Source organism: Rhipicephalus sanguineus, chromosome 1, assembly GCF_013339695.2.
Source record: "Rhipicephalus sanguineus isolate Rsan-2018 chromosome 1, BIME_Rsan_1.4, whole genome shotgun sequence".
NCBI lineage: Eukaryota > Metazoa > Arthropoda > Arachnida > Ixodida > Ixodidae > Rhipicephalus > Rhipicephalus sanguineus.
Window position 1 is genome coordinate 20,665,118 of NC_051176.1, and position 24,413 is coordinate 20,689,530.

Consider the following 24,413-nt stretch of genomic DNA (forward strand, 5'->3'; position numbering starts at 1 on the left):
AAAATCTTCCTGCGTGACGTCAGAGATTTCAAAGTTTATCATATTTTGGTGCCATTGGCTTAACAAAAATACCCCAAACTTGGTATGTTAAGTCTATGGCCCCCTCAGAGGACAATGTACTTCATTTTTACCGATTAGGAACTACGCAGTCCCTAGTAGGCGCCGTCAAAAGATGTGACGTCACGGCGAATGGTGCGGAAACTTCAAGGTGGCGTCACCACCCACATTTTGTTTTTGCACGTTTTCTAGCTTACTAAGCGTCTTCTCACAGCAAGCGTGGTGTTTTTGGTATCGTGGAAGAGTACTTTACTAATATTAGAAAAATCGTTTTGCTCTTTAGTGTCCCTTTAAAGAGCGTGTTTTTCATCAGTTTCGCTTGTGAATTTCTTTTATCCACTGTGGGGAGATTTTTAAAGCTCGTTCGCAGTCAGGTAGGTGAGCACTCGTCGTTTGAGACATGGCATCAACGTCGCTTGTGGGTGCTCCACGGAAACGACGAATTTCGCTGGATTCCAATGAATCTTAGTGGGAATCTCTGCATCATGGTAGCAGCACAGACGCGGAAGACGACTTCGATTTGTCAGACTTCAGTACGGACGGCAAAAGTGCATCAGACCATCCCAGAACATCAGCAGCTACTTATCGGTAGGTTTCGTGCTCTCCTCGGGCTGTTTTATCACTGTCGCGCGTCAAAGTAGACGTATCTGGTGTGTACTAAACGTAACAGCTTTTATCGACATGGTGTTAACTTCATTTGGGTGGGAGCATTTGGCGCCGAGTGCTGAAAGAGCGGAGTTCTTTCCACGAAGGCGGCGTGGAGAGGACCTTGACCCAGTGCTCGAGTGGCGCGCGGCGCCCTCTTCGTGTTGTTTTTTACCGCAGAAGTCATCAGAGAGATATGCAACCACTCATATAAGTATGCGTGAATGCATATTTTCGAAAAGCCAACATACAGATGGATCCTGGAGGGAGGTTGCTGAAAAGGAGATGCACAAGTTCGTTGGACTTGTGGTGTACATGGAAATCATTCAAGTCCTGCGCCTGCATAGCTGTTGGTGTCGATGACACATATTTCCAGGCCTTTGTCCGCCATCAGTGATGCCACAGAAAAGGTTCAAGGCGCTGCTTGCCTTCTTCAGTGTGTCGGTTCCATCCCACAGGAAGCTTCACCAAGTGTCTTCTCTATAGCAACACATTTTTCTGCGCTATTATTTCAACCACGTTGGAACCTTTCCGTGGATGTGAAAATGGTCAAGTCTGAATGTCGGTATGGTATTCGGCACTATATGAGAAACAAAGTGGTCAAATGAGGGTACAAATTATGGGTTTTTGCAGATTCGGAACATGCTACACTGTTCATTTCTAGGAATACTCAGGAAGGCACCTCAGGGTCCCCAGCACCAACCACAAAAACTGAAAAATAGCAGAACTGCAAACTATGGTAGGAAAGTTGAGCAGAAAAATATTGTTTTTTGCGAAACATGTGCAGCCAGCCTTTGTTTCACCGCGTCGAGAAACTGCTTTGTGCAGTGGCATGATAGGCACTAATGCCTATATTTTTGCAAGCACAAAGGTAAATAACCTTTGTGCTTGCAGAGCTTATATTTTTGCTATTTTTCTATGAGGGCTTTGCACTCTAAACGTATATTTCGATTGTTTTTGTGTTTACCCTGTGCTGAGTACTATTGCTGTTCTCGATTTTTTTCTTCTTTTTGATGCATTTTTCTTTGATAATTTTTTTTATATTATTCGAAATAAATCTGTTGTTTGAAGTTAATACTGTTAGAAAGACCAATTCTTCTTTTATCATTTCATATCCTACACTTTAACATCAATCAATTTCTCTGGCAGGAAAAAAATATTTCCTGAAACTATCCTGAAGCGCAGCATAGTTCCCCCACAGGCGCAAGCACTTTTTAGGCTTCTGGTTCCATCCTGGGGCCACGTCCGGAGAATAGCCGAGATTTTGAAATCCGAGTGCTGGAGGAACGTAAGACTTTACTCCGACTGGCTATGAGTGATTGTTCAAAGTGACCAAAGGTGTTGAAAGGTGCTCGTTATGGCTGACCGTATCGCCGATTACAAGAGGTTATCTGCAAGCGCCGCTGAATTCCTGTGGCAACGTGCGAGATGGGCTCTTCCTCAGAAGGGCAAGCAAAGGACGTCCGGCAGCACCGTCCTTGAAAACGCCATTCGGCCCGAAGACGTACAGGGTATTTTGAGGAAAGGGCCGAAATTTTCCTTCAAGCCAGCTCCCAGACGCTCCGAGCTTCTGGCTATGGTGCGACGAGTTGGGCAACGAGTTCCGGAAGAACAACGTGAACGTGCCACCGGGGATGGAGTGGACTGCTTGCAACGCACTGCAACTCGACAACCAGTCTGCGCTCGTGGTGTTCCCAAATGTTTTTCTTACTTGTGTCTTTGTCTTCTCGTGCAGTTTAAGAAAGTTTATTGTTAAGCACAAAAACAAATTTGTCGAATGCTCAGAAGGCAGTGTGTACGCTATTCCCCTGCCCTGCAATAGGAAGTACGTAGTCCAGATGGGCATTAATGATAGACTTAAAGGGCATCATTACGCCTGTTCGCTGCTGACACACACTGGCCATTTGGCTTCTCACCACACAGAATGTAAGCACACGGCAATGTTCCACGTGTTAAGCTGTTTATTGGACGGCACTCGGCGACAATGCGCTATGGCAACAGTCAAGGCAAAAGCACGGGGCTACGAGCGCGAGTGGCGTTTAGAAGAGGACGACCCACTAGGAGCCACTGGAGAGCGCAACCGTTAAACAGTACCAATTGCTATACCCCAATTACCCCGGGTACGAAAAGGGAGCCGTCCAGCGACCTAACAGCTTGTCACTATGAGTGGGTCATAGCAGGCCTTGAGGCGCTCCACGTTGACTATGTCGTGCCCTCGACGGCGCATGTCCGAAGCTGGGTCGATGGGTTCGATCAGGTAGTTGACCGGGGATGTGCGCTCGACGACCCGGTAGGGGCCTTCGTATTTCGGCAGTAGTTTTGAAGAGAGGCCAGTTGCAGTAGTAGGGACTGAGAGCCATACGAGCGCTCCGGGGAGGAACGTGGACTCAGAAGTGGTGGTGCCACTGCGAAGGCTCTTCTGCCGCTCTTGTTCATGCGTCGTAAAGGTCTTTGCAAGCTCGCGACACTCTTCAGCAAGCCTGGCTGTGTCAGAAATAGGCACACAATCAGATCGATCCGGCTTGTAGGGTAGTATCGTGTCAATGGTGTGCGATGGGTGCCTTCCGTACAACAGGAAGAAGGGTGAAAAACCAGCAGTGAGGGGCGGTATTTAGGCGTAGGTGACGAAGGGCAGAATGGCATCCCAATTTGTGTGATCGGCGGCGACGTACATTGAGAGCATATTGCCGAGCGTGCGGTTAAAGCGTTCGGTTAGGCCATTCGTCTGCGGGTAGTAAGCAGTAGTTTTGCGGTGAACAGCATGGCACTCTTTGAGAATGGCTTCGACGACTTCCGACAAGACACGGCCTCGATCACTGAGAAGCTCCTGGGGTGGACCGTGACGCAGTATGAATCGGTGTAGCAGGAAGGAGGCAACGTTGCGTGCTGTAGCCGCTGGGAGGGCGGCTGTTTCGGCGTATCGCGTTAGATGGTCAACGGCGACGATGACCCAACTGTTACCAGTCGACGTCAGAGGAAGTGGTCCATACAAATCGATGCCCACGCGCCCAAACGGTTAGGGCAAGGTAATGGTTGTAGACCGACTGGTGACACATGCGTTGAAGCTTTTCGGTGTTGGCAATCGAGGCAGGAACGGACGAACTTCTGCACGTAGCGGTACATCCCTCGCCAGAAGTATCGTTGTCGAATGCGGTGGTAAGTTTTGGATAGCCCAGAGTGCACGCATTGCGGATCAGAGTGGAAAGACTCGCATATTTCAGCACGTAGACTTCGGGGTATCACAAGTAGCCACAGGCGGCCGTCGGCGTTGTAATTGCGTCGGTGCAGTAGGTCGTCACGAATGGCGAAATGGTGGGCTTGACGACACAACACGCGAGTAGTTGGTGTTGCCGACGGATCAGTGAGCAATTCTATCAGCGAGGCGATCCATTTATCCTTGCGCTGCTCGGTAGCGATGGTGTGAACATCGATGGAAGGAACAGCAATGTGAGATACTGAGCAGGAGGCATTGTCGTCAGGCAAGGGGGAGCACGAGAAGGCGTCGGCGTCAGCATGCTGGCGTCCGTTGCGGTACAGCACGCGGATGTCGTAGTCTTGCAGGCGAAGTGCCCAGTGGGCGAGACAGCCCGAGGGATCCTTCAATGACGACAGCCAGCATAGTGCATGGTGATCGGTGAAAACATCAAATGGGCGACCATACACATGACACAAAAGTTCTGGCACGCTCTTTTAATCAAACAGAGAGGGAAATCACAGAAGTGTTTCATATGCACATCTGAAGGGTGCGTCAGCACTTCCTTAATTGCCCTCTCTCAAAAAGAAATTAACCTTTTGAAGGCTCATGTTACTGCGTACATAACCCGTGACACGTGTCGGTGGCACTGTTCAACACGAAGGCTGATATTCCTTCTTTTTATTTTTGTCTACCTTTTTTATTATTACTGAATTTTCCCCTCCTTTTTGCTTCCCTCTGTTCTTTTCCTGTACACAGGTCTGTTCATTCTCGAAATAAAGTTAGTTGTTAGTTTGATCACCACCCTGTGTTGCTCTCGTTTTTTCCTCGGTCCGTGTCATACCTGGCAGCGCACTGCAAGAGGAGAAATGTATGAGTCATCTGCTGATCCCTGTCAAGGTAGGGTGCATGCGACCCTGCACTGCAGCTCGTAGTTGCTGCTGGAGCCACGTACCCCCCCCTCCCTTCCCTGCCCTCTTTTAGACCTTTCATGCAACGGAAGACAGCCAGCACTATTCCTCCACCTGAGCCACAAATGTCAGGTGTCAGCGATCTCATTCATTTCGACTTTATACGGAACCTCACAGCAACAACAAGAATGTGCCTAGAGTTTCAATATAATAGGTATTGCAATAAAGTTAGTCGTGTGTGTGTGTGGCACCAAACAACATCACTGTTTAAAAGCAAAGAATTCGTACCCTGTCCACGTGGAGGCAGACAAGCTCAGCTGAGCCATTGTTGGGTGTGGGCACGACTTTTGCAAGCGCTGCCTTCATTGGGTTGGTTTCCTACATGAAGAGAAATCAAGACACAAATTTTATGAATATAAGCAGACTCCATAAAAGCATCATTACTATGATTACCACATTAGCAGAACTTGTAATGCTAAGCACAATACCAATGTTGTGTTCTTGCTTTTGGAGAAATAAATCTGATTCTGCTGCAACATGATTTTGTGTGCAAAGTCTGTGAAACTATGATGCACTTTTATTCACCAAGATGAAAAAATGCTCTAAGATATCCTGCAAAGAAGACATCTGCTGTGTGTCACCCACACATTTGCGAGAGCCTCATCACCATGCATGATGAAAGGGGAACTTTCTGTAATCTCTTCAACGCAGTGTCAATTTTAAACAATTATTCTACATACCCCTAAGTAACTTTAAAAAGCCTAAACCATGACAACATCCTCAGCAACAAAACATGCTTAACAAATCAAAATGAACAGCCTGTTATGTGCCTCCCCTGCTGAAAGGGCACTGGAGGATTTTGATCTTTCAATGCTGCTGAAGCATGGTCAAGTGAGCAAAGGTGTAATTTCCATTCCCTTCAAAACTAACATGACAGTAAGAGTTGGCAGAGTCTAGAATCGCAGTCTGGGCTGGTTGGTGTGACATGACACAGGGTAAATGCGCAGAAGATAGAGAAGGGTCTTGACAGTCAAGCCTGTCTTCTGTGCATTCACGCTGGGTCATGCAAAGGGCATATCACAAGTGTCAGTCACTCCCCACTTGAGTTGCCAACAATCGCTAGTGCAACAATCCCCGGTTGCACTGCACTCACTCCCGTTGACGAGTCACGAGACCCAAGTGATCAAGAATCCCACATGGAATCAATGGCGACTATACTCGTCATAGTTATCTTTCTTGTTCATGTTGTGCCTCTCAGCTTTCATTTTATTGCAATCTTCCAATGTATTGGCACGTGGTGAAGCCATCTTCGGGCTATCTTTTATACGCAATTAGTGAAATAAAGGAAACCCAATTAATTGAAATAATTGTACCACTATATTAAAAAAATAATAACTCTGCAAATTGAGCAAAAAAATTTTCTGGTAACTTTGGTACGATTTTCTTCTTTTTTTCATGGTAGGGAAAGGGTTAACAGCATACACATTTATCAATTCCTTGCTAGTGTATTTGCACTGCATTTATGCTTGAGTTCGCAACACTGCAGTGGGAGCAAGGGAATCTTCCATCATGTGCAATGCACTGTGCCCAAAAAGCGGTTTCACTGCACACCTTCAAGTATATGTCATTCAAGACACAATGTCATGCAGACACTGTTGCAATGTTCACGCACTCATGTGTGTCAGAACAGCGGCCCCTGACGCAATCAACGTATTAAATGAATGCTGGTGGTCATGTCTGAATGTTCTCGTATGCGCTGGTTACCATTAGACTGCAATTATGCGCCCCTTTTCTTGACAATTTGTAGATTGCGTTTGTAGCCTATGCGCTAATGCACAGGAATTCCTTTTGAACCACGTGGCCTGAATTTTTTTCACTCAATAGCTTACAGCAATATGCCATGTGACAAATGTTTAAACACTGCTGCTTATCTGCATACCTTTATTTGAAGCTGTTACTGGCCGTCTGTATAACATCAGCTGACTGCACTTCTTTTCGCAGCAATACGTTCTCCAGCAATTTTTATACCAATTTACACCCTTTCACTTAACCCTTCAACAATGAAAGACTAGCTGAGCTTGTCAAGACCATACTAGCAAAAAGCACTCGTGATGAGACCAACTCATCAAGCACTTTTTAGTTTTTCACACAGGCCTGAAGAAGGGACACTAAAGTGAAACATTGATGCGCTTTAGATTGATACTCTGAGAACTCTATGATGAACGAACCATCATAAGTTCGTTCATAGAGGAGAAAATCAAGGTCAAAGTATAATTTCCAAATTTTGTACTGAAATCTCCGCATGTAACGTCACGAATTCCAAAGTGAATTTTTTATCATATTTTGGCGACACTCGCCAAACGAAGTTTCCTGAAACTTGATATGTTAAGTCTATCGGCCCCTCAGAGGACAGTGCACTTAGTTTTTACTGATTAGCAACTACGTAGGACCTAGCAGAGGCCATCAGAATCTATGACGTCACGACGTTTGGTGGGGAAATTTCAAGGTGGTGTCGCTACCCGCATTTTCTTTTTGCACATTTTCGCGCTTACCAAGTGTCTTCTTGCAGCACGCGTGAAAATTCTGGAATTGTGAAAGAGTAATTTACTAATATGAGAAAAATCGTTTTTTCTCTTTAGTGTCCCTCTGGTGATGGCCCATGCTTCTTCCAGATGGTGCACATGCATTGTCAGCGCGCAACATCAGATATCACAAGGAGCTGCTGAAGATCAAAGTTCAGAGCACCGACTCCTTGCTAGCCACCAATTTCAAAATGGCTTCTTTCATGGTGCCAGCTTTGAGTCGTGTTGAAAAGAGAACAAGATGTACTGAATCTGAGAGTTCAGCCTCTTCCAGTGAGTGATATTACCCCTTTGACGGTCAATTTTTTATTGCTTACTAAATTCTTCAGTTGAATCTATTTCAGAAAAAAGTTGTAATTTCTTTAGGGCGACCATAAAGTGACAAAAAAATCATTTGTGTTGTTACACACACGATTTATTCATGAGTAATCGCAAGATAAATTTTAAAAAAAGCTTACATGACTTAAAGGTTATACATTGCAATAAACATCTGTGCAGTTCCCAGACGTACAAAAATAGGTGCACAAGGTGGCGTCAAGTGGAAACACGAGGCACAGAAAAGCCACTTTTTATCCAGTCAGTGTCGTCTCGACGCGCACGGTTTTGAGATGTCGCTGACCCATCAACATTTGAATCTCAACTCATAAGTAACTCCTCGTATGACGGGCTGACTGAATCAAATTCTGATTCGGCAGTCGAGCGGTGATTCGGAGGAATTGCTGCTAGACTCACTTGCGGCAGAGAAACCGGCGCGCACTGCCATAGCGCAAGCAAACTGCGCGGGTGAGCACAGTGAAGAAAACAGTGTAATTGTGAATGTGTCCGGAAAGCAAAAACAAGTCCGAAACCTATAATAATCATTCGTCTTATCGCCAATGAGATGGAAGCGGTTTTTGAGAGTCCCTAAAACAGGAAATACAACCACAGCGGCATCGTTTGTGACAGTCAGCACCTGCATGGAAACAGGTGTAATCACGTACCAGGGAACAATAAACGAGAGAGTAACAAATCAGTCACCTTTTGAGAGATTCTAAACCAAAATGCCATCAGTTTTGTGGGTGCAACAAGCAGGAACCGGCCGAAGGATGAAACTGAAACTAGCCGGCGCACAGCTGTAGTAAAGCATAAAAAAAAACGGAGAGACATCGGTGCAAGAAAAAAATTACATGTATTCCCGCAGCATGGCAGCACATGCCAAGCAAGAGAAATGATTGAAAAAGGCGCACGTTTTAAACATACAAGCACTGATGTATATGTACAGTGCGGTCCACAGTAGAGAACACATGATCGCGTCGCTGGCGGCCCGCGTGGCGCAAAATGGTGGCGAGATTTGTAAACGCGGCGCACGTGCATAAAGGCGTAAGGGCCGCATTTGCCGCTGTCCGTCTGCTACAATTGCCGGCCCTGCACTTAGCACGTTTTTCAGCAGTGCGATTCATGTAGCCACCACTCTTTCTGCGCCTCGTCGCGTAATCAGCAGGCAGAAAAAAAAAAGGTGTTTGTTGCACTGCTTTCTCGCCAGTTTTGATGCGATGCGATTCGCGGCCCCAGCAGCCAAATTTCGAGTGGGGCCCCCAGCTGTGGAATTCTGTGAAAGTGATAACGAAGCCTGTCACTTGCGTAACTAGTGTAAGTGCTCATTATGAGGGAAACTGCGCAAAAAAAAAAAAAAACAACGTCGACAAAGGGAGAACAGCACAAGCACATGGGCTTGTGCTGTTCTGTTCTCCCTTTGTCTCTTTGTTTTGTTGTTTTTGCACAGTTTCCCTCATAATGAATTAGCAACTAGCCCAAGTGCTCACCGATAACTTAATCGTAAGCTTTCAACATGCTGCTCGCACCAGCCGGCCGCTTTTTACAACAGACAAGGAAATTTATGCCCAATGCAGAGATAATAGCAAGCTTGTCCTTCCAACCGTAGAAATCACAAGGGCGGGACACGAACCGCCCTTGTGATTCTACGCGCGTGCTCCGCGTTTACAAATCTCGCCAGCAGTTAGCGCACCGCGGACCGCCGGCCGCGCACTCGCGTGTTCCCTCTAAGAGTGGACCGTACTGTACGTCTTGGACGCACATGTAAGTCTTTGACCCTCAAAGGGTTAAACTGGCATTGGAAAAGAGTGGTCCATAATGAAGCCCCCTTCAATGTAGTGCAAAACGAATTTTTTCTGGTAAGTTTTGTTGGGTCACCCCTTGAGTTTCGTCTGGAAGAGGAAAAGAAATACGCCTTGACAGCTCAAGGCGTTTACCGAGAAGTAAAAACTAGGAGTGTGCGAATATTCGGAATTTTGAATATTTTTCGAATAGTGTTTGCTATTCGATTCGATTCGCACTGGAATTTTACTATTCGAACTTCCCAAAAACACAGTCAACGTCCGATTGAAAGTATTCGGATTGTCAATATGCTTCACCTCATTACACTTTCGTATGGCAGCAAAGCTGCTTTTTCAAGCTCCGTTACGGTCGAACTTTGCCAAGACACAGTCAACGTCCGATTGGAAGTGGTCCCTAGATTTTCAATATGCTTCACCTCATCATACCCCGGTATTGCGGCAAAGCTGCCTTTCAAGCTCCGTTACAGTCGAACTTTGCCAAGACGAACTCCGGACTTGAAGGGAGCACACCCTTGTCCGCCACATCAGTCAGGCTTCCACAGAAGTTGAAAGAGGAGGAGAGGCTGAGGAAATGGCATCTTTACCTATCAAGTGTAAAGTGTTGTTGGCAACACTTTGGTTGCACCAAATCATGTACATAAATAGAATTCGGCCTCTACATTGGCTCATTCTTGATAAGAAAACTACGAAACACCACCCCACCAGTGCTTCATTAACCTAGCGAAAAGAAACACTTTCATGTTGCTATCTCTAAGAATATGCTTAGGAATCCTCTCTAACTTTCTTTCTGAATTTCGCTTCGAAGTATTCGAAAAATATTCTAGAAATATTCGAGAAATATTCGAAAAATATTCGATTCGATTCGTACTCACACTTCAATATTTGAATTCGCTTCGCACCCAAAATTTTGCTATTCGCACAGCTCTAGTAAAAACAGATTCACCGTGAGTGCAGGGAATAGGCACTTAAGTCTGGGGGAGGGCAAGAGGTAACGTAGCAAGGTACAACAGCCCCAAAAGTAAGGAAACATGAATTGCAGACAAAAAGACTGCCTAAGAACGCTGGATTCCCACTGTTGTGCTGGCATACGTCATCGGGCACAGGTGGTCGCTACATCTTTCTTAGATATTTTTTTTTTTTTTTGCATACTGTTTCACAGGATCACCAGAATCATTCGGACTCTTAAAAACATTCCTGCTTTAGTAACGTTTTTCCTGCTTGCTTACCTTCCTTAAATGGGCCTTCTAACACTTTTCAAGGGCCCACTTTTCATTTGCAGGTTATGTAGACTGATAGTTGGAGATGCCTTCAGTATTGGTATAAACACTGATATGTGAACACGGCACGAGAAGAGGACACATACACGGCACTTCTCGTCCCGTGTTTAGCGCTGTTTTTATTCTTCGTTTACCATGCAGCACCAACCAGCCCAATCAAGCACACTGGTATTTTAAAGGGCCCCTGACCAGGTCTTACCATCTTATGCTGACAAATGCAATCACGATTGTGCCTGCCAAGAGTTGCGTAACTACGCGTAATATGCACCGCAGAAAAAGCTCAGATTTCAATCGGAACGTCGTCTGCTTTTCTCTTTGCGGGTGCTGCTCTCCAACATGGGGCAATGACGCATAACACTGAGTGCATTGCGCAGGTCAAAGAGCTGTGCCGCGCACCAAAGAGAGCCGCTTATGAGGAGGCACAACATAAAACGCAGAGAAAGTGACAGCGTGCATCTCTCCCAGACATCATGACATGTGTGTCACAATCGTCCGGCTCAGGTGCGGCAGAATGCAGGAAAGGAGTTTGGCTTGTGAAGGCTAGACAGGGCAAGGGTGCAAATCTTGCCATTGCACACCGTGGCTGCATGCCACTTCCAAATATTTCTTATCTCTGCTTGTAATGAAACAATTTGAAAAATTTTTACGGTAGAACGTTCTCTATTGGGCACGTAAAACTTTCAGTGCAAAAATTGGTTATGTGGTCTGGTGAGGATCCCTTTAATAATGCAATGAAATCACTGTATTGCTGCCGACCACATCAGTGCATGGTGGCTCTCGCCAGTAGCATTTCTGACAGAAACGACACCAACAGGTGATTGTCTGCAAGCGGTTAACAAATAAGTTGCAGATAATCACTTTACTGCCACAAAATGCTGCTTGAGAAATCATTTTAGTTTTGCTTGCTGTACATTTACATCAACGCAAACAGATGCAGTTATAAAAGAAAGCTGTACAACTAGAAAACATGGTAGGAGCTCTGGCTGCTTTTTCCTTTAGCAGAGTTGCACTAAGCTTGCCATTTTGGTCCAAAGCTATGCAGTAATGTCCCTCCACATAGAAGTCAAACTTAGCATGCTGGTATGGTGGCGCCACTGCTCAGTTACAACGGGCAACTAGCAGAGTGGAACCACAGTTGCAGTGATTGCGGTGTGCACCATATTTTGAAATTGCACTGTTGCGTCTGCAGTTGGCTTCTGAGCAGTGAACTGAAACGTCTGACATCATTCCGAGCGACAAGGAAGAGGTAGGCACAACTCTGCTCCCTGCAAGAGCACGTACAGGGACACAATTTTGCCAGTGGCCTCTGAGCATAGAGGAATGCACACATGAGCAGTGGCTCCATGTTCTCACTGGTTTATCCTCCTCATAAGCAGCCTTTTTATTTTTATACAAATTTTTAATAAAAATGAACTCTGTGTCAAGGCGGAAATACTTTTCCATAGCCAAAATGATACTGATGCGGTTAATTAACCCTCTATCACACAGTGTGCCAAATTTGGCCCATAGCAATTCTCATTTTTTAAAGCTGCTGCATGAAAGTTTGCCAAGAAACTGGCGCACCCAGTACAATGCCTATAATCTTCCCGATCTCAAATAAAATAGGTACTGCCATATACTGAAAGCTTTCCAAAGCAGGAACAGTTGTCATCTCAAAAAAGAAAAAAAAAAAAACTTGAAATCATTTTGCGTGCGGGTTCGAATATTTTTTTCTAGCATATCAAACATTTGCAGCAATTATTAAAAAATATTTTTGTGTGCTCTGGGGGGTAAACAGAAGGCAGGGATAAAAGGTTTTCTTTTTTTTTTTTCGTGTACAAAAGTGTGGCCTTTGACCGCAAATCGGTATGTGCCAGATTTGGCACACTGCGCAAATCTCCGGTTGAGTGCCGACAGAGTGACAGCATGGATTCACGCACGGTTGCAAAAGCCTCGACAAAGGACCTGTGGCACTGGCATACCCTCCAGAAGAGAAGATTCAGACCTCTAGGACTCTGCTGATGATTATGTAATAGGTGTGTGAAAAACAAGTTATAGTTTTTGCGAATTGTTGAATATCGAAGTTCACTTTGATGTGGTTTTGTAGTTATGGCGCCAACATGATGCAATGCATGTTTTACTAGCTGCAGACGCCCTGTGAAACAATCAGCAGTTTCCATGGGGGTTTTCACCCGCAGCAATGCAAATATTACTACGATGTAATTATACAAATCCTCAAGGCATCACTGCCAGTGCCCCGTTGAATGCTCTTACAATTCAAGGCACGTGCTCAGCGCGTGGCGAGATTTAGGTCTAGACGCAAACAATGCCGCTACACAAACTAGTAAGCTATGCGGACGCACAATAGCGCACATGCCGCTCCAATGTGAGCGCACCAACACTATAGCTCCCCTGGTGCAAGGCTGTGTGCATACCACAGTGTGGCGTATTTGCAGGTTTGAGTTCACTGAATTTTAAGCTACAAAAGTTCCTTTCTTTGGTGGTATTGAGGTGCAGCGCCTGGAACGCCTCAGGCACGTTCATAATGCCAACGTTCCTGATAACTGCCATCGTCCACTTTGTGCAAAGAAATCTGTGCAAATGCAAAGTCTAACTCTCTCTGAATTCAGGAAGCAACTAACTGCACTAGTTGCCCAGTTGCACTTCACTTAATGCAGAAAAGATTTCTGCACAATGTGCCGTATTTGGCATATAGCAATATCTTTATTTCCATGTGTCCAATAAATGTAATTTCTTTTTCAGAATGCTTTCTCTTGATGCAAAAAACAATCACATGACAAAAAAAATTTTCCCACATGATTTAATAATTTGTGCAATAGGGGGTTAACAAAGACTCGTTAACCCTTTGTATCCCACAGCTAATCTACTTGTGCAAGTAAATATTTTTTTGCATATGTGCAATAACAATACATACGAAACTGAGAACAGAAAACCTGCAAGATTTAGCATTAGTTCTTGAAGAAGTCAAGTGTCCATATAAATGGACACCAGGAACACCAGTTACACTAGGTCTATCAACTTTCTTCATCGTAGATGGGAACTTCGCCTGCCGATGGCTCTGTTTCAATGCATTAATCATTATCATCATCACTACTTACCATAATAAACGCCTTCATCATCAGTTCAATGCATTTTATTTGATGCAATGTTGATTACATAACACTTGCAATGTTGCAAGTGTTATTTGATGCAATGTTGATTTGTTATACGCGCATTTGTATAACTTGCTTTTTTATGTGCTTGTTAAATCACGCAGTTTAGCGTTTTTTGTATGCTAATTTGTTTCATGTTATGCCTGATTTGCAAGCAACTTCTGTACTCTCCCCTGCAATGTCTCACAATGAGACGGCAGTATATGTAAATAAAATAATTATCATCATCATCGCCATCATCATAAACGTTCACGCGGCCGCTTGCTAACGGCTCTGATTGAACACTTCCATCATCATCATTCATCATCAACGCGTTAATCCTCGTGTTCAACGCTTTCATCATCACCCATCACCAGTCAAGGCACACTTGCTTGGCCACAGCTCTATTTCAACGTGTTCGTCTTTACCGTTATCATTACCAATGCGTTCATGGTTACGTTGAAACTGAATGCTTTCATCACCAGCAGTAGCATTCTTGAAGAGGCCGTTGCTTGTTGATAGTTCTGCTTCAACGCGATAATTATCAGTGCTCGCCAAATCGGAACATTCGCTTCTGCTAGTCAGCTGGAAAATTATGGCATTATGTCTTCATCACTCAATCCACGTCCCGAATAGCCTCTTGAGTCCCGGCTATGGAGAATTGTCCAATATATTGGACAACTCATTGTCATCCGCTCCAACCCCTGCACCTGCTATTTGCCAATGAAAACTATTTTTTCGGTTTTTTCAACGTCTACTGGTGCCCTCTGTCAAGTGTGGGCAAAATCAATGCTGCGGCACGCCTGCAATTTAGTCGAAAATGGCAGCGTTCAGCATTGGCGTCTTCTACGGCCGCGCACATCTAAGTACATATTTATTCAAATGCATTTCCTAGCATTTCTGAAGTTTTTTTGCTTGCTTATCATTTTTAAGTAACTGAGGCACGTTCCGACGTTATTTTTGCCATGTTATTTGGTGCTGACGTCCAATATATTGGACGTCAGGACCATTTCAAGTCCTGATGTCCAAAATATTCGACATTGCACCACATGCAAACCCCAACTTTTACTAAGCTAAGCTTTAACACTTTTTGTCTACGTGGTCTATTCGAGCTATACTGAACTTTCTGAAAAAATTGGTGGACCTAACTTTAACCCAGGACTCGGGAGGTTTCAGAGAGAGGGTCTCATTTGTGTACCAGCAATTAAAGGCCAACTCCGGCGATTTTTCAAGGTCAATGGATCTCAATAAAATTCGCTGGGTACGTTCCTTTTCACATACCCGTTATTTATGCCAAATTACAAGCTGGAGAGATATGCAGATTCATTACAAGTGAATTTTATTGATTGCCCAGACTCTTCCCACCTCACTTACCAAAATTATTGGCAACATTGTGTGCGTGATGTCATTTTTGGCATAGCGGAAGTGACGAAACCGAGGGGCCACTAGAGCGTCTGCTATCCGTAAGGCAACAATCACGTGTGTTTGGCCAGCCCTTCGTTGGCTGGGCGTGCGAATTTCAGTTCCTTGTGGTAGTGCGTGCGATGGGTGGCAAGTGGTGTTGCGTTGTGGGCTGCACACGATTCCCTGTTGGCAGACACGAAACACTCGCACCTAACGATTACCCTGCATCTTTATATTAGAGTGTTTTAGCTAGCAATGCGGGTTTCCCGCACGGAAAGTTCGGTAATACCGTACCGACTAAAGAATTCACATGCGTGAACATTACCATACGGAAACACTTTTCAAAACATATACAGGGTGCACAATGACCGGGCCTATCGATATACAGTGAGCTGCGCGTCGTGCGAAACAACGTAGCCTAATCTAGTAACGTTGGTGCGAAAGGTGGATCGTACTTGGCTTATATTAAAGTCCTTTGGCCCTAACAACGCGATTTTCAACGCCGCTATAGCCAAACTTATGCACTCTTCTCACAGCAATATTAAGAAGCTTTAGTTAGTCCGCAAACTTCTCAGCGATAGCATTTTACCCGATCGCGGCCCCACAAACTTGAGCTGCCTGGATAGGTGGCGCCACCTGGAATGCGCAACCAGGCAAGCAAAAAACTAAACAGGAGCGTTCCACTTCATCGAAGAGGAATGGAATGGCGAGTTTAGTTAGCATCCAAATGCATCGGAATCGCAGCTGTCATTTTCTGACTGCTACGAGGAGGAGCTTGTGCACGTGGCAGTCAGACAGTCACACACAAGACATATTTCCGAGGGAGTCACCTTTCCCCTGAGCGTCTACTCTTCACCGCTTTCGCAGTTTTCATACTACGCGCTGGCGGGACCGGCATGCCTTGCATCATTTCCGGTTTTTCCTGACTTATACGTCACACGAAGACAGTATGCTCGGTTAGGTTTCGGTTTCGGTGTTGCGCTTTTTTGCCTATTTAAAATTATTCGCCAATTTGCCAAGTATTTCTGCTATCGGGCCCGTGAGAGGAGCATCTCAGGAACATAAAAGCACCATTACTTTGACATGGCCAAAATACGCCAGAGTTGGCCTTTAAAGGGACACTAAAGGCAAATATTAGACAAGCAGCATTTTATTACGTTTTGTGATGCACGGAAGGTTCTTTTTTTATTGCAACTAGTTTGATTACTAGTGGTTAACTGTACTCTGGACATCATCGGAATAATTTCCAAAATGTCCCACTCGTGGCGCACATCGGGTCCTACATTTACCTTAATTTCTCGGTTAGTAGAGCACTGCTGTTGATCATATTGACGTTTTAGACATTCTCACACATTAACCTTTCACTCTGACATAAATCGTTATTTGCCTTTAGTGTCCCTTTAATCGTGCTCACCTACCACTTTGCAGCCCATGTTGTGCGTACGACTGTCAGTGCTGCAGACTGAAAAAATTCTGATAAAAAATGTTGCACCATGTTTTATGCACAAAGCACTCAGACCAGTAAGCTTTCCATAGCACCAAGGAAGATGGGCACAATAAAAACAGGTTGCCAGTTCCTTTAGCGGACACGATGATATATGATGTTTATTGGCGCAAGGGCCATTTGGTGGCCAAAGAGTGCCAGTACATAGTAATGAACAGGAACAATGATTATGGTAAGTGGTTGTAAAAGGGCCTAAACATTCCTGGCGCAAAAGGCGGGTAAAACATATATCTATTAAAATCATGACCGTGACGTGTGTAGTGAGAATGAATGGCGAGTGGTTGCTACAGCAAAACTACGGGTATATGGCACCAGCACGAATGCCCCGTCCACGCCCTTGAGTCCAAGGGCTGCGAGGCAGGTGCTTCTTTAAGTGTAACTACCGCAGCAGCAGCCTCCGTTAGGAGGCCATGCTTCGGAATGCCTAGGTAAATCACGTGAAAAATCATGTACATCTTTTAAAAACGAAAACAGTGATTGATAAGTAAAAGCTGGTTCCCTACCTATGAACATCGATGGATGAAGAGGTACTTGCTGTTGGTAGGGTAATTTAAAATGCTTTCTTCGAACAGTGTCTAGTTCTTTACACTGAATTAAAACGTGAAGCGCGGTGAATGGTTCACCACATTTCGCACACATGGGTGGATCACCATCGGAGAGAAGGTGTGAGTGTGTACTGTGTGTGTGTCCTTTTCTTAGCCTTGTAAGTATTACTTCTGTGTGGCATGACTGATACTAGCGGCCAATTACCCAGATGCGGCTTCATAACGTGTAGTCTGTTTTGTGCGTGTGTATGCCATGTACTCTGCCAATAAACCCTGAGCTTTCTTTTAAGGAAGAGTTTTGAGTCAAGTGGAGGAACGGAAATGAGTGTATTGGCAGCAACGTTTTCATGGGCGAATGCAGCTAGCTGGTCCGCCAACACGTTTCCTTGTATCTCGCGGTGCCCTGGCACCCAGCACACTACAACATGTTTGAGGGAGTAGATCATGCATAAAAGAGAGTATAGCGAGACAATGACAGGGTTTTTGTGTACTTATGTGTTTTTGTGTGCTTAAGGAATCCGTGCATATCGTTGCACTTTGTAGTTTTACTTGTTTAATGTGTTTGACGGCCGCAAGAATGGCGTACGCCTCTGCTGTGAAGATGCTTGTATTCGGGTGTAGAACACCGGCATTGGAAAAGGATGGATCAATGGCTGCGTAAGACACAGAAGTATTGGACTTTGAGGCGTATGTAAATAATTCTGGACAAGCGTATTTGTGCTGTAGTTCAAGGAAGTATGTACGGATATGTGCAATAGGCGCGTGTTTTGTAACTTCCACGAAAGATATGTCGCAATCTATAAGCTGCCACTGCCATGGCGGGAGATGTGCAGCGGGAGCAATTAGTGTTCGAGAAGTGGCACACCTGTTTCTTGAGCTAGGTCCCTCACACGAAGTGAGTAGGGCTGTCTCATCGATGGACGGTTGTGAAAAAGTCCAGAACTGGACAAATCATTGATTGTAGTGTGTGAGGGGTGTTCATTGTTTGCATTCACCGTGAGGAAATATACAAAAGGTAGGTAGGATCTCTGAAGGTGTAACGACCACTCGTTCGATCCAACCTAAAGGCTTTCTACGGGGCTAGTACAAAAAGTACCCGTAGAAAGACGAATGCCCAAATGGTGGACTTGGTCGAGCATCTTCAAGGCGCTTGGTGTCGCAGACTGATAGATTATCGCCCCATAATCTAGGTGTGTGCGTATAAGGCTTTTATAAAGATTCATAAGACACATCTTGTCACTACCCCAGTTCAGTGATGCGTGGAGCTCAGCTAATTGGAAAGGTTCACCGTATGCCTTGTGTTTTGTGGATTTGCGCTGTAATTTGTTTTTAGATTCTTGTTTTGTATCGCTGGAAAGCTTCAGAATAGTGTGATGAGCTGGATACCTGTTCGAAGTGTGCGCCCAGGAAGTTGGCCTGGTCTTCCAAGCTGTCGCCTTGGGTGTTTACAAGAGGAAGTGAATGTGCTTGTCGACCTGCTACCCTACTAACCATGTTCCAGACTTTACCCTCATGTGTGTACGAAGTGATGCCCGATAAAAACTTTTGCCAGCTTTCCCTTCTAGGCTGTCGGCGCATTCTCCTACCTTGCGACTTTATGTTCTTAAAATTAGTAAGATTCTCCGCTGTTGGAGAGTCCCGAAGGAACTTCCATGCTTTGTTTTGTTTCTTGCGCGCATTTCCGCACTCATTGTTCCACCACGAGACTCGTCGTTTTCCAGAGAGTCAACTTGTTTGTGGTATACACTTGGCTGCAGCATCAATTAGAAATGCTGTAAAGTATTCTGCATCTATGCTTAAGGCAGACATGTCCGTTGTTCAGTTCAGAAGTATTGGACAGTGGTCACTTTCGTAAGGATTATTGATAACTTTCCATTTAACTAGGGGCAGAAGTGATGGAGATGTTATGCTGAGCAAGGCTGTAATATGTTGGTTGTTTTTTATTCAACAGAAATGCGCCAGAAGAGAAAACAAACTCTTCAATCAGACGACCTCACAGCGAGAGTCACCCCATAGACTGCTGTGTGCATTTAAGTCTCCAAGGACCAGATATGGTTCTGGAAGTTGGTCTATTAAGGACTGGAATTCATGTTTTCGGAGCTGGTAGTGCGGAGGCATGTAAAGACAGCAGATTGTGATCAGTTTGTTGAAGAGAACGGCTCAAACAGCCACTGCCTCAAGGGACGTTTGGAGTGGTCGGTGGGTACATGCAATTCCTTGATTAACTATAATGAGTACACGCCACCAGAAAACGCCACAGCACCATCCTGATCCTTTCGGAAGATAACGTATTGGCGTAGAAAATTCGTGTTCTTAGATTTTAAGTGTGTTTCTTGTACACACAGCACTTTTGGTGTGTGTTTGTGTAGCAACTCTTGGATATCATCAAGGTTTCTTAGAAGACCTCTCACGTTCCATTGTATAATTTGTGTATCCATTTTGAGTATAAATTTGTGCTGTGTGTACTGAAAGAACTATTGCCTTAAGTCACAGAGCCCTTTCCAGGCCCTGTGATGCGTGCTTTTTCTTTTTTTGCACACTCCAACGAGCTGTGTCGTTCCTTTGGTGCCGAGACGCCGTTGGGCTTGCCGTTGTGTCTATCGCCTCGGCAGGGGCGCTGGATGCCCACTCGCGGCTTACGCGGGCGGGTGTCAGTGTCTTGAGGCTTTCTGCTTGAACAGAAGGCCCTGGGCTTGCAGATCCGGAGGCCTGCACACCCTCTGGTTGTGAAGCAGTACAGGCTGCTTCCGCTGAAGGGGCAGACCGCCCGTCCACTGTGCGTGGTACGTGCGGCCACCACGAACCCTTGCGTGTCCCGTCCGCGAATGAAGGTCCCTGTGGAAAAGAAAGGCGTTTTCGCGCCTCCCTAAATGAGATGTTTTCTGTTACCTTGAGTGTGATGATTTCTTTTTTCCATGAGGGACAACTGCAAGAGTAGGCTGGGTGCCCACCTTCGCAGTTTGCACAACGGGGAATTTCAACACAGTCGTCTGCAGGGTGATCGTGTGAACTGCACTTGGCATAGGTTTGGTGGCAGCTGTGAGAGCCATGACCAAAACGCTGGCACTTCAAGCAACGTCACGGGTTGGGGATGTAAGGTCGGACCTTTAGCTTCAGGTAGCCTGTTTCGAGATATTCTGGTAGGGTGCTTGTGGAAAATGTAATAATCAGGTTTTTGTCGGGATTTCTTTGTCATCACGTCTGATTTTAATTCGCTGTACGTGTGTTACATGATGTTCATTCCAACCCTCAAGGAGCTCACTCTCAGTCAAGTCCAGCAGGTCTTGGTCAGACACTACACCACGGGAGCTGTTGAGGGATTGGTGTGGTGTAAATGAGACAGGGGGGCTTCCAAAAGAGGCAAGTTTTGAAAGTTTTTCATACTGGGTCTTACTATTCACTTCAAGATGGTCCCCACTAGCCATTCTTGTAGCCTTATAGCCTTGACCGAGTGTATTGGTGAGGCATTTCGATACAACAAAATGAGATAGCGTTCTAGCATTCTTTTCTAGTGTTTCGCAGTGGATTACATGGAAGCATGGAAAAATTTCTTTGGGTTTGAACAAGGCATTCAAAGTCTCTTCAGTGCACCCTCTCTTTGTGACAGGATGATCATTCAGTCGAGAAAATGAGGGTGAGGCCATAGACTCTGTATAGTTTCGGCAGCCATGCCAGCCGCCCACCATGGAGCCTAACATGGGGACGCGACAGCACTTATATTGATATAAAGTATGGCTATGCCAGCTGTACACAGCTACTATAACCAAATATAATGTGCCCAAGAGAGGGCACATACACAAGGTCAACCCTCACCGCCAGGAAAAATGGAGGTAACTAGAAGAGACAAGAGGACAGGAAAGATGAAAAGTGAGAGAGATAGACGAAGATGCGAGGACTGAGAGAGACAGGAAAAGGCGACGCCGATTTCCCTTGGGTGGGTCAGCCCAGGGGTGCCGTCTACATGAAGCTGGGGCCAAAGGGGTGTGTTGCCTCTGCCGGGGGGGCCTTAAAGGGGTAATGGCACCTTTTCTCGAAGGCGAGTTTACTCTGCCATACAAATCTCCTGTATGCAGAGACGGCTCTGAGCAAATGTGAAGCTCAGCAAATGCTGATAAGATATTTTAATTTTATATTAAAGTCAATTTTTCCACGGCGCACCCACTGACATCGACACTAGCTTGACATCAGGCTACAGTACAAATTCTGGTGACTTCACGCAGCAGTCTGGCTAGTTGTGATGACGTTAGGTACCAAAACTTCGAACATGGCCGCTTGTGCGTCATCAAAACTTCCAAAATGGCCGCTTGTGCATCACCAACGGAGCCACGGTGTGAAGCGGCCATAGAAACGTCACTATATATTGTGCAAGCACGTGACGAGAAGCTCATACCATGTTGTGACATCAGGGTACAGTAGGAACCGAAACTAGCTTTAGAAAACATACTGTAATTACGTTTTCAGGGAGCACTCGCGCTTAGCACTACCTTTTCTAGGCACTTGATGGCTTGACGTTTCATTTGACGTAACAAAACGACAACTGAAGATATTCGTGTCAGTACCCCTTTAAAGGTCTAAATCACCCAGTGTCGGCTCAACTCCAGGATTTTCTTTTCCCCAGACACGGCAATGCCACGCATGGCTAGGCGTGGGAAGGGTTCGAAACCACCCCCCCCCCCCCCCCCGTTGGTCCGTGGTGTCGCTACACACCAAACGCCTGCTTGCGCAGACGCCCCTGCGGGCCCTTTAGAAAACACATCTACTTTGTGACTGCAATGAGTATCTGTGCACATGCGTGTTCATAAAGCAGTATCTTGTCATAAATGACTCATTTTTGAAGTCACAAAGACATATGAAGAACCAAGTTAAGGCAAATACATGTGCCACCGACAGTTCTCATGTTTGCTGAACCATCTTGCAACTCAGTTACTAACTGTTCAATTCAGCCAAACCACATGAACCAGTTCACAGGGTGCTGCACCCTGCCGTTCGTTTCAATAGTGCAGCAATGGCATCTTTTGAAGCACACCGTTTCTTTCAAAAGGTGCAGCACTGATTTGCATTTTCCAGCACCCTCTATGCTGATGGTGCCAGCTTGGTGAAGACATGGATGTCTGTACAAGCAGCACAGCAGGCAATGCAGCATTAAGGCATAGGCGCCATTTAAACCCCACTTACGCTAGTCTACCATTTATATGCAAAGTGGGCTGTGTTCGCACCTCAAACTGTCCATATGTGTGGTTTGCAAGCTCTCAAAGTTACTAAAGTGGAACCTACACCGTGTCGGCACCTTGTCATTCGTTTCTGATGCCTGCACCACTGTCGTCTCGTGCAGCGGCATGAACAGATTGGTGTTCGCGTGTTCCCTACTGCTTTTGCCCTCGTTTTCCATTAGCGCTGTTTTTTGACAACATGGTGCAGGGAAATCGAACGGACGCGCAGAGTGCAGCACCAGTGGTTCAGGTGGCAATGGCGAATCGACACGTCTGCAAAAGCTACGAGGGTGCCATAACCATGCAATACATGTAATTACCAACGTCGCGGTGCAATGGTGGATAGTAATGATGGCCAGCGCAGACAAAAGACTTGTCTTTCGTTTTGTTTGCACTGGCCATACTCCAACTCGCCAAATTTGCTACCTTTTTACGTGGTCGATAGGCCGATGACCCACGTGGCTTTCTAGCTAGGTAGGTGCCAGCCCTACCGCCTTTCTGGAAGGTGTTTTTAATGGGGCATTGAGTTAAGCGCAGCACATGTCAGGCGGCTCGCACCATATGTATCAGCGCAAACGCTTATACACGTTTTTCGCACAATCGAGTATCGAAACACACTGAGGTAGAGACTAGGTCAGCCAACTAAAGGCTGCCATCGTAACGCGTGGCCGCAACAGCTTGCTCGCAAGCCGGCCACCGAAAACCTTACCCTTCTACAGGACAGGAGGCAGCGAACGTGCACCGACCAGTGACAGAACAAGCACGTCAATATGTGCACGACGCCTAGGCAGGCGAGCGCAATTAGTCCAGCTTCATAGTACTCAGACACACCATACACGCACGTCCACAGGTACAGCCACGCTGTGTACAAACTCAAGAACGGGCTCACGCAGCCATCCAGGAAGAAAGGTTTTCGCGTATGTAACGAAATACGCTGCACCAGCTCATCGACACACACGGCCACAGGCGCCATGTTGACCAGACGATAGCCGCCTGCTCGGCTAGAGCGCTAGAGTGACCTAGAATAGGGAGAGTGTCCAAGTCGCCGCGCGAATACATGGGAGCGAGGGCCTTTTGCGGTGAACTTCCGCGCCGCGGCGCTGCCGCTCCGGACCCGTGGGCTTTCTCGACGGCGGAATCCGCGTCAAAGCGGCGAGCGTCTGCTACGCGCGTGATATTTTGTCCGCTATTAGCTAAAATTGCGGAAATTTGGGCAATATTTAATACTGCGTCACTGCAACATAATAGTGCAGCGACTCATCACACAGAGAACGCGTTTGTTCGTTTGTGTGTTGTGAAGCGGGGATTTTGTATATATCCTTTCAGCAGGTTTGTCACCGCATTGGTCCACACTTCCGTGGCTGTTTGAGGAACGCATCCTGCGCGCACTTCATCGTGAGAAAAGGCGCTTAACTTATGGGATCTTCGGCTGGCGGCACTCGTGGCGTTTTTTGCGCACTCGTGCGGTGCCGTACGTTCGTCTGGTCGCCACGCGTGTGGTGCCGCACGTTCGGCTGGGCCGGCCACGACACGAGTGCACGCCACCGCGCCACCGTGGAGGTCGACGGTGGAGCGTGGTGCAATCCCGTCGTTCAATGCGCGCTGGCAGACGACGCGGCGACGTTCCATCAGTGCAGGCACAATTTACAGCCGGCGCTGCAGCAGAACACGGCCGGACTGCAGGTAAAACATACGTGCGCTGTAAAGCGTCCGGCCGTGCTCACACACGGCTACTTTTGCTGTCAGGATTTCACCGGAGAGTGATTTCGATGCAGCAACTGCTAACCTTCGTTGAGTTTGTACAAAAATCACGCAGCAAAAGCGCGTGGAGAACAGACGA

The 24,413-nt window shown here is 46.1% G+C and overlaps 1 protein-coding gene across 1 annotated transcript in view; it reads right to left on the bottom strand.

Annotated features, from left to right (window-relative positions):
- The window catches only part of LOC119389803 (endoplasmic reticulum transmembrane helix translocase), a 554,079-nt gene extending 530,497 nt beyond the window's left edge, over positions 1-23,582 (bottom strand). Inside the window, exons 1-2 of the mRNA XM_037657194.1 lie at positions 23,283-23,582; positions 5,095-5,184 (exon numbers count right to left, since the gene is read on the bottom strand). Coding sequence (XP_037513122.1) covers positions 5,095-5,184; positions 23,283-23,546 — 354 coding nt within the window. The 5' untranslated portion in view covers positions 23,547-23,582. The remainder of the gene's footprint in view (positions 1-5,094; positions 5,185-23,282) is intronic.
- Positions 23,583-24,413: the final 831 nt, after the last annotated feature.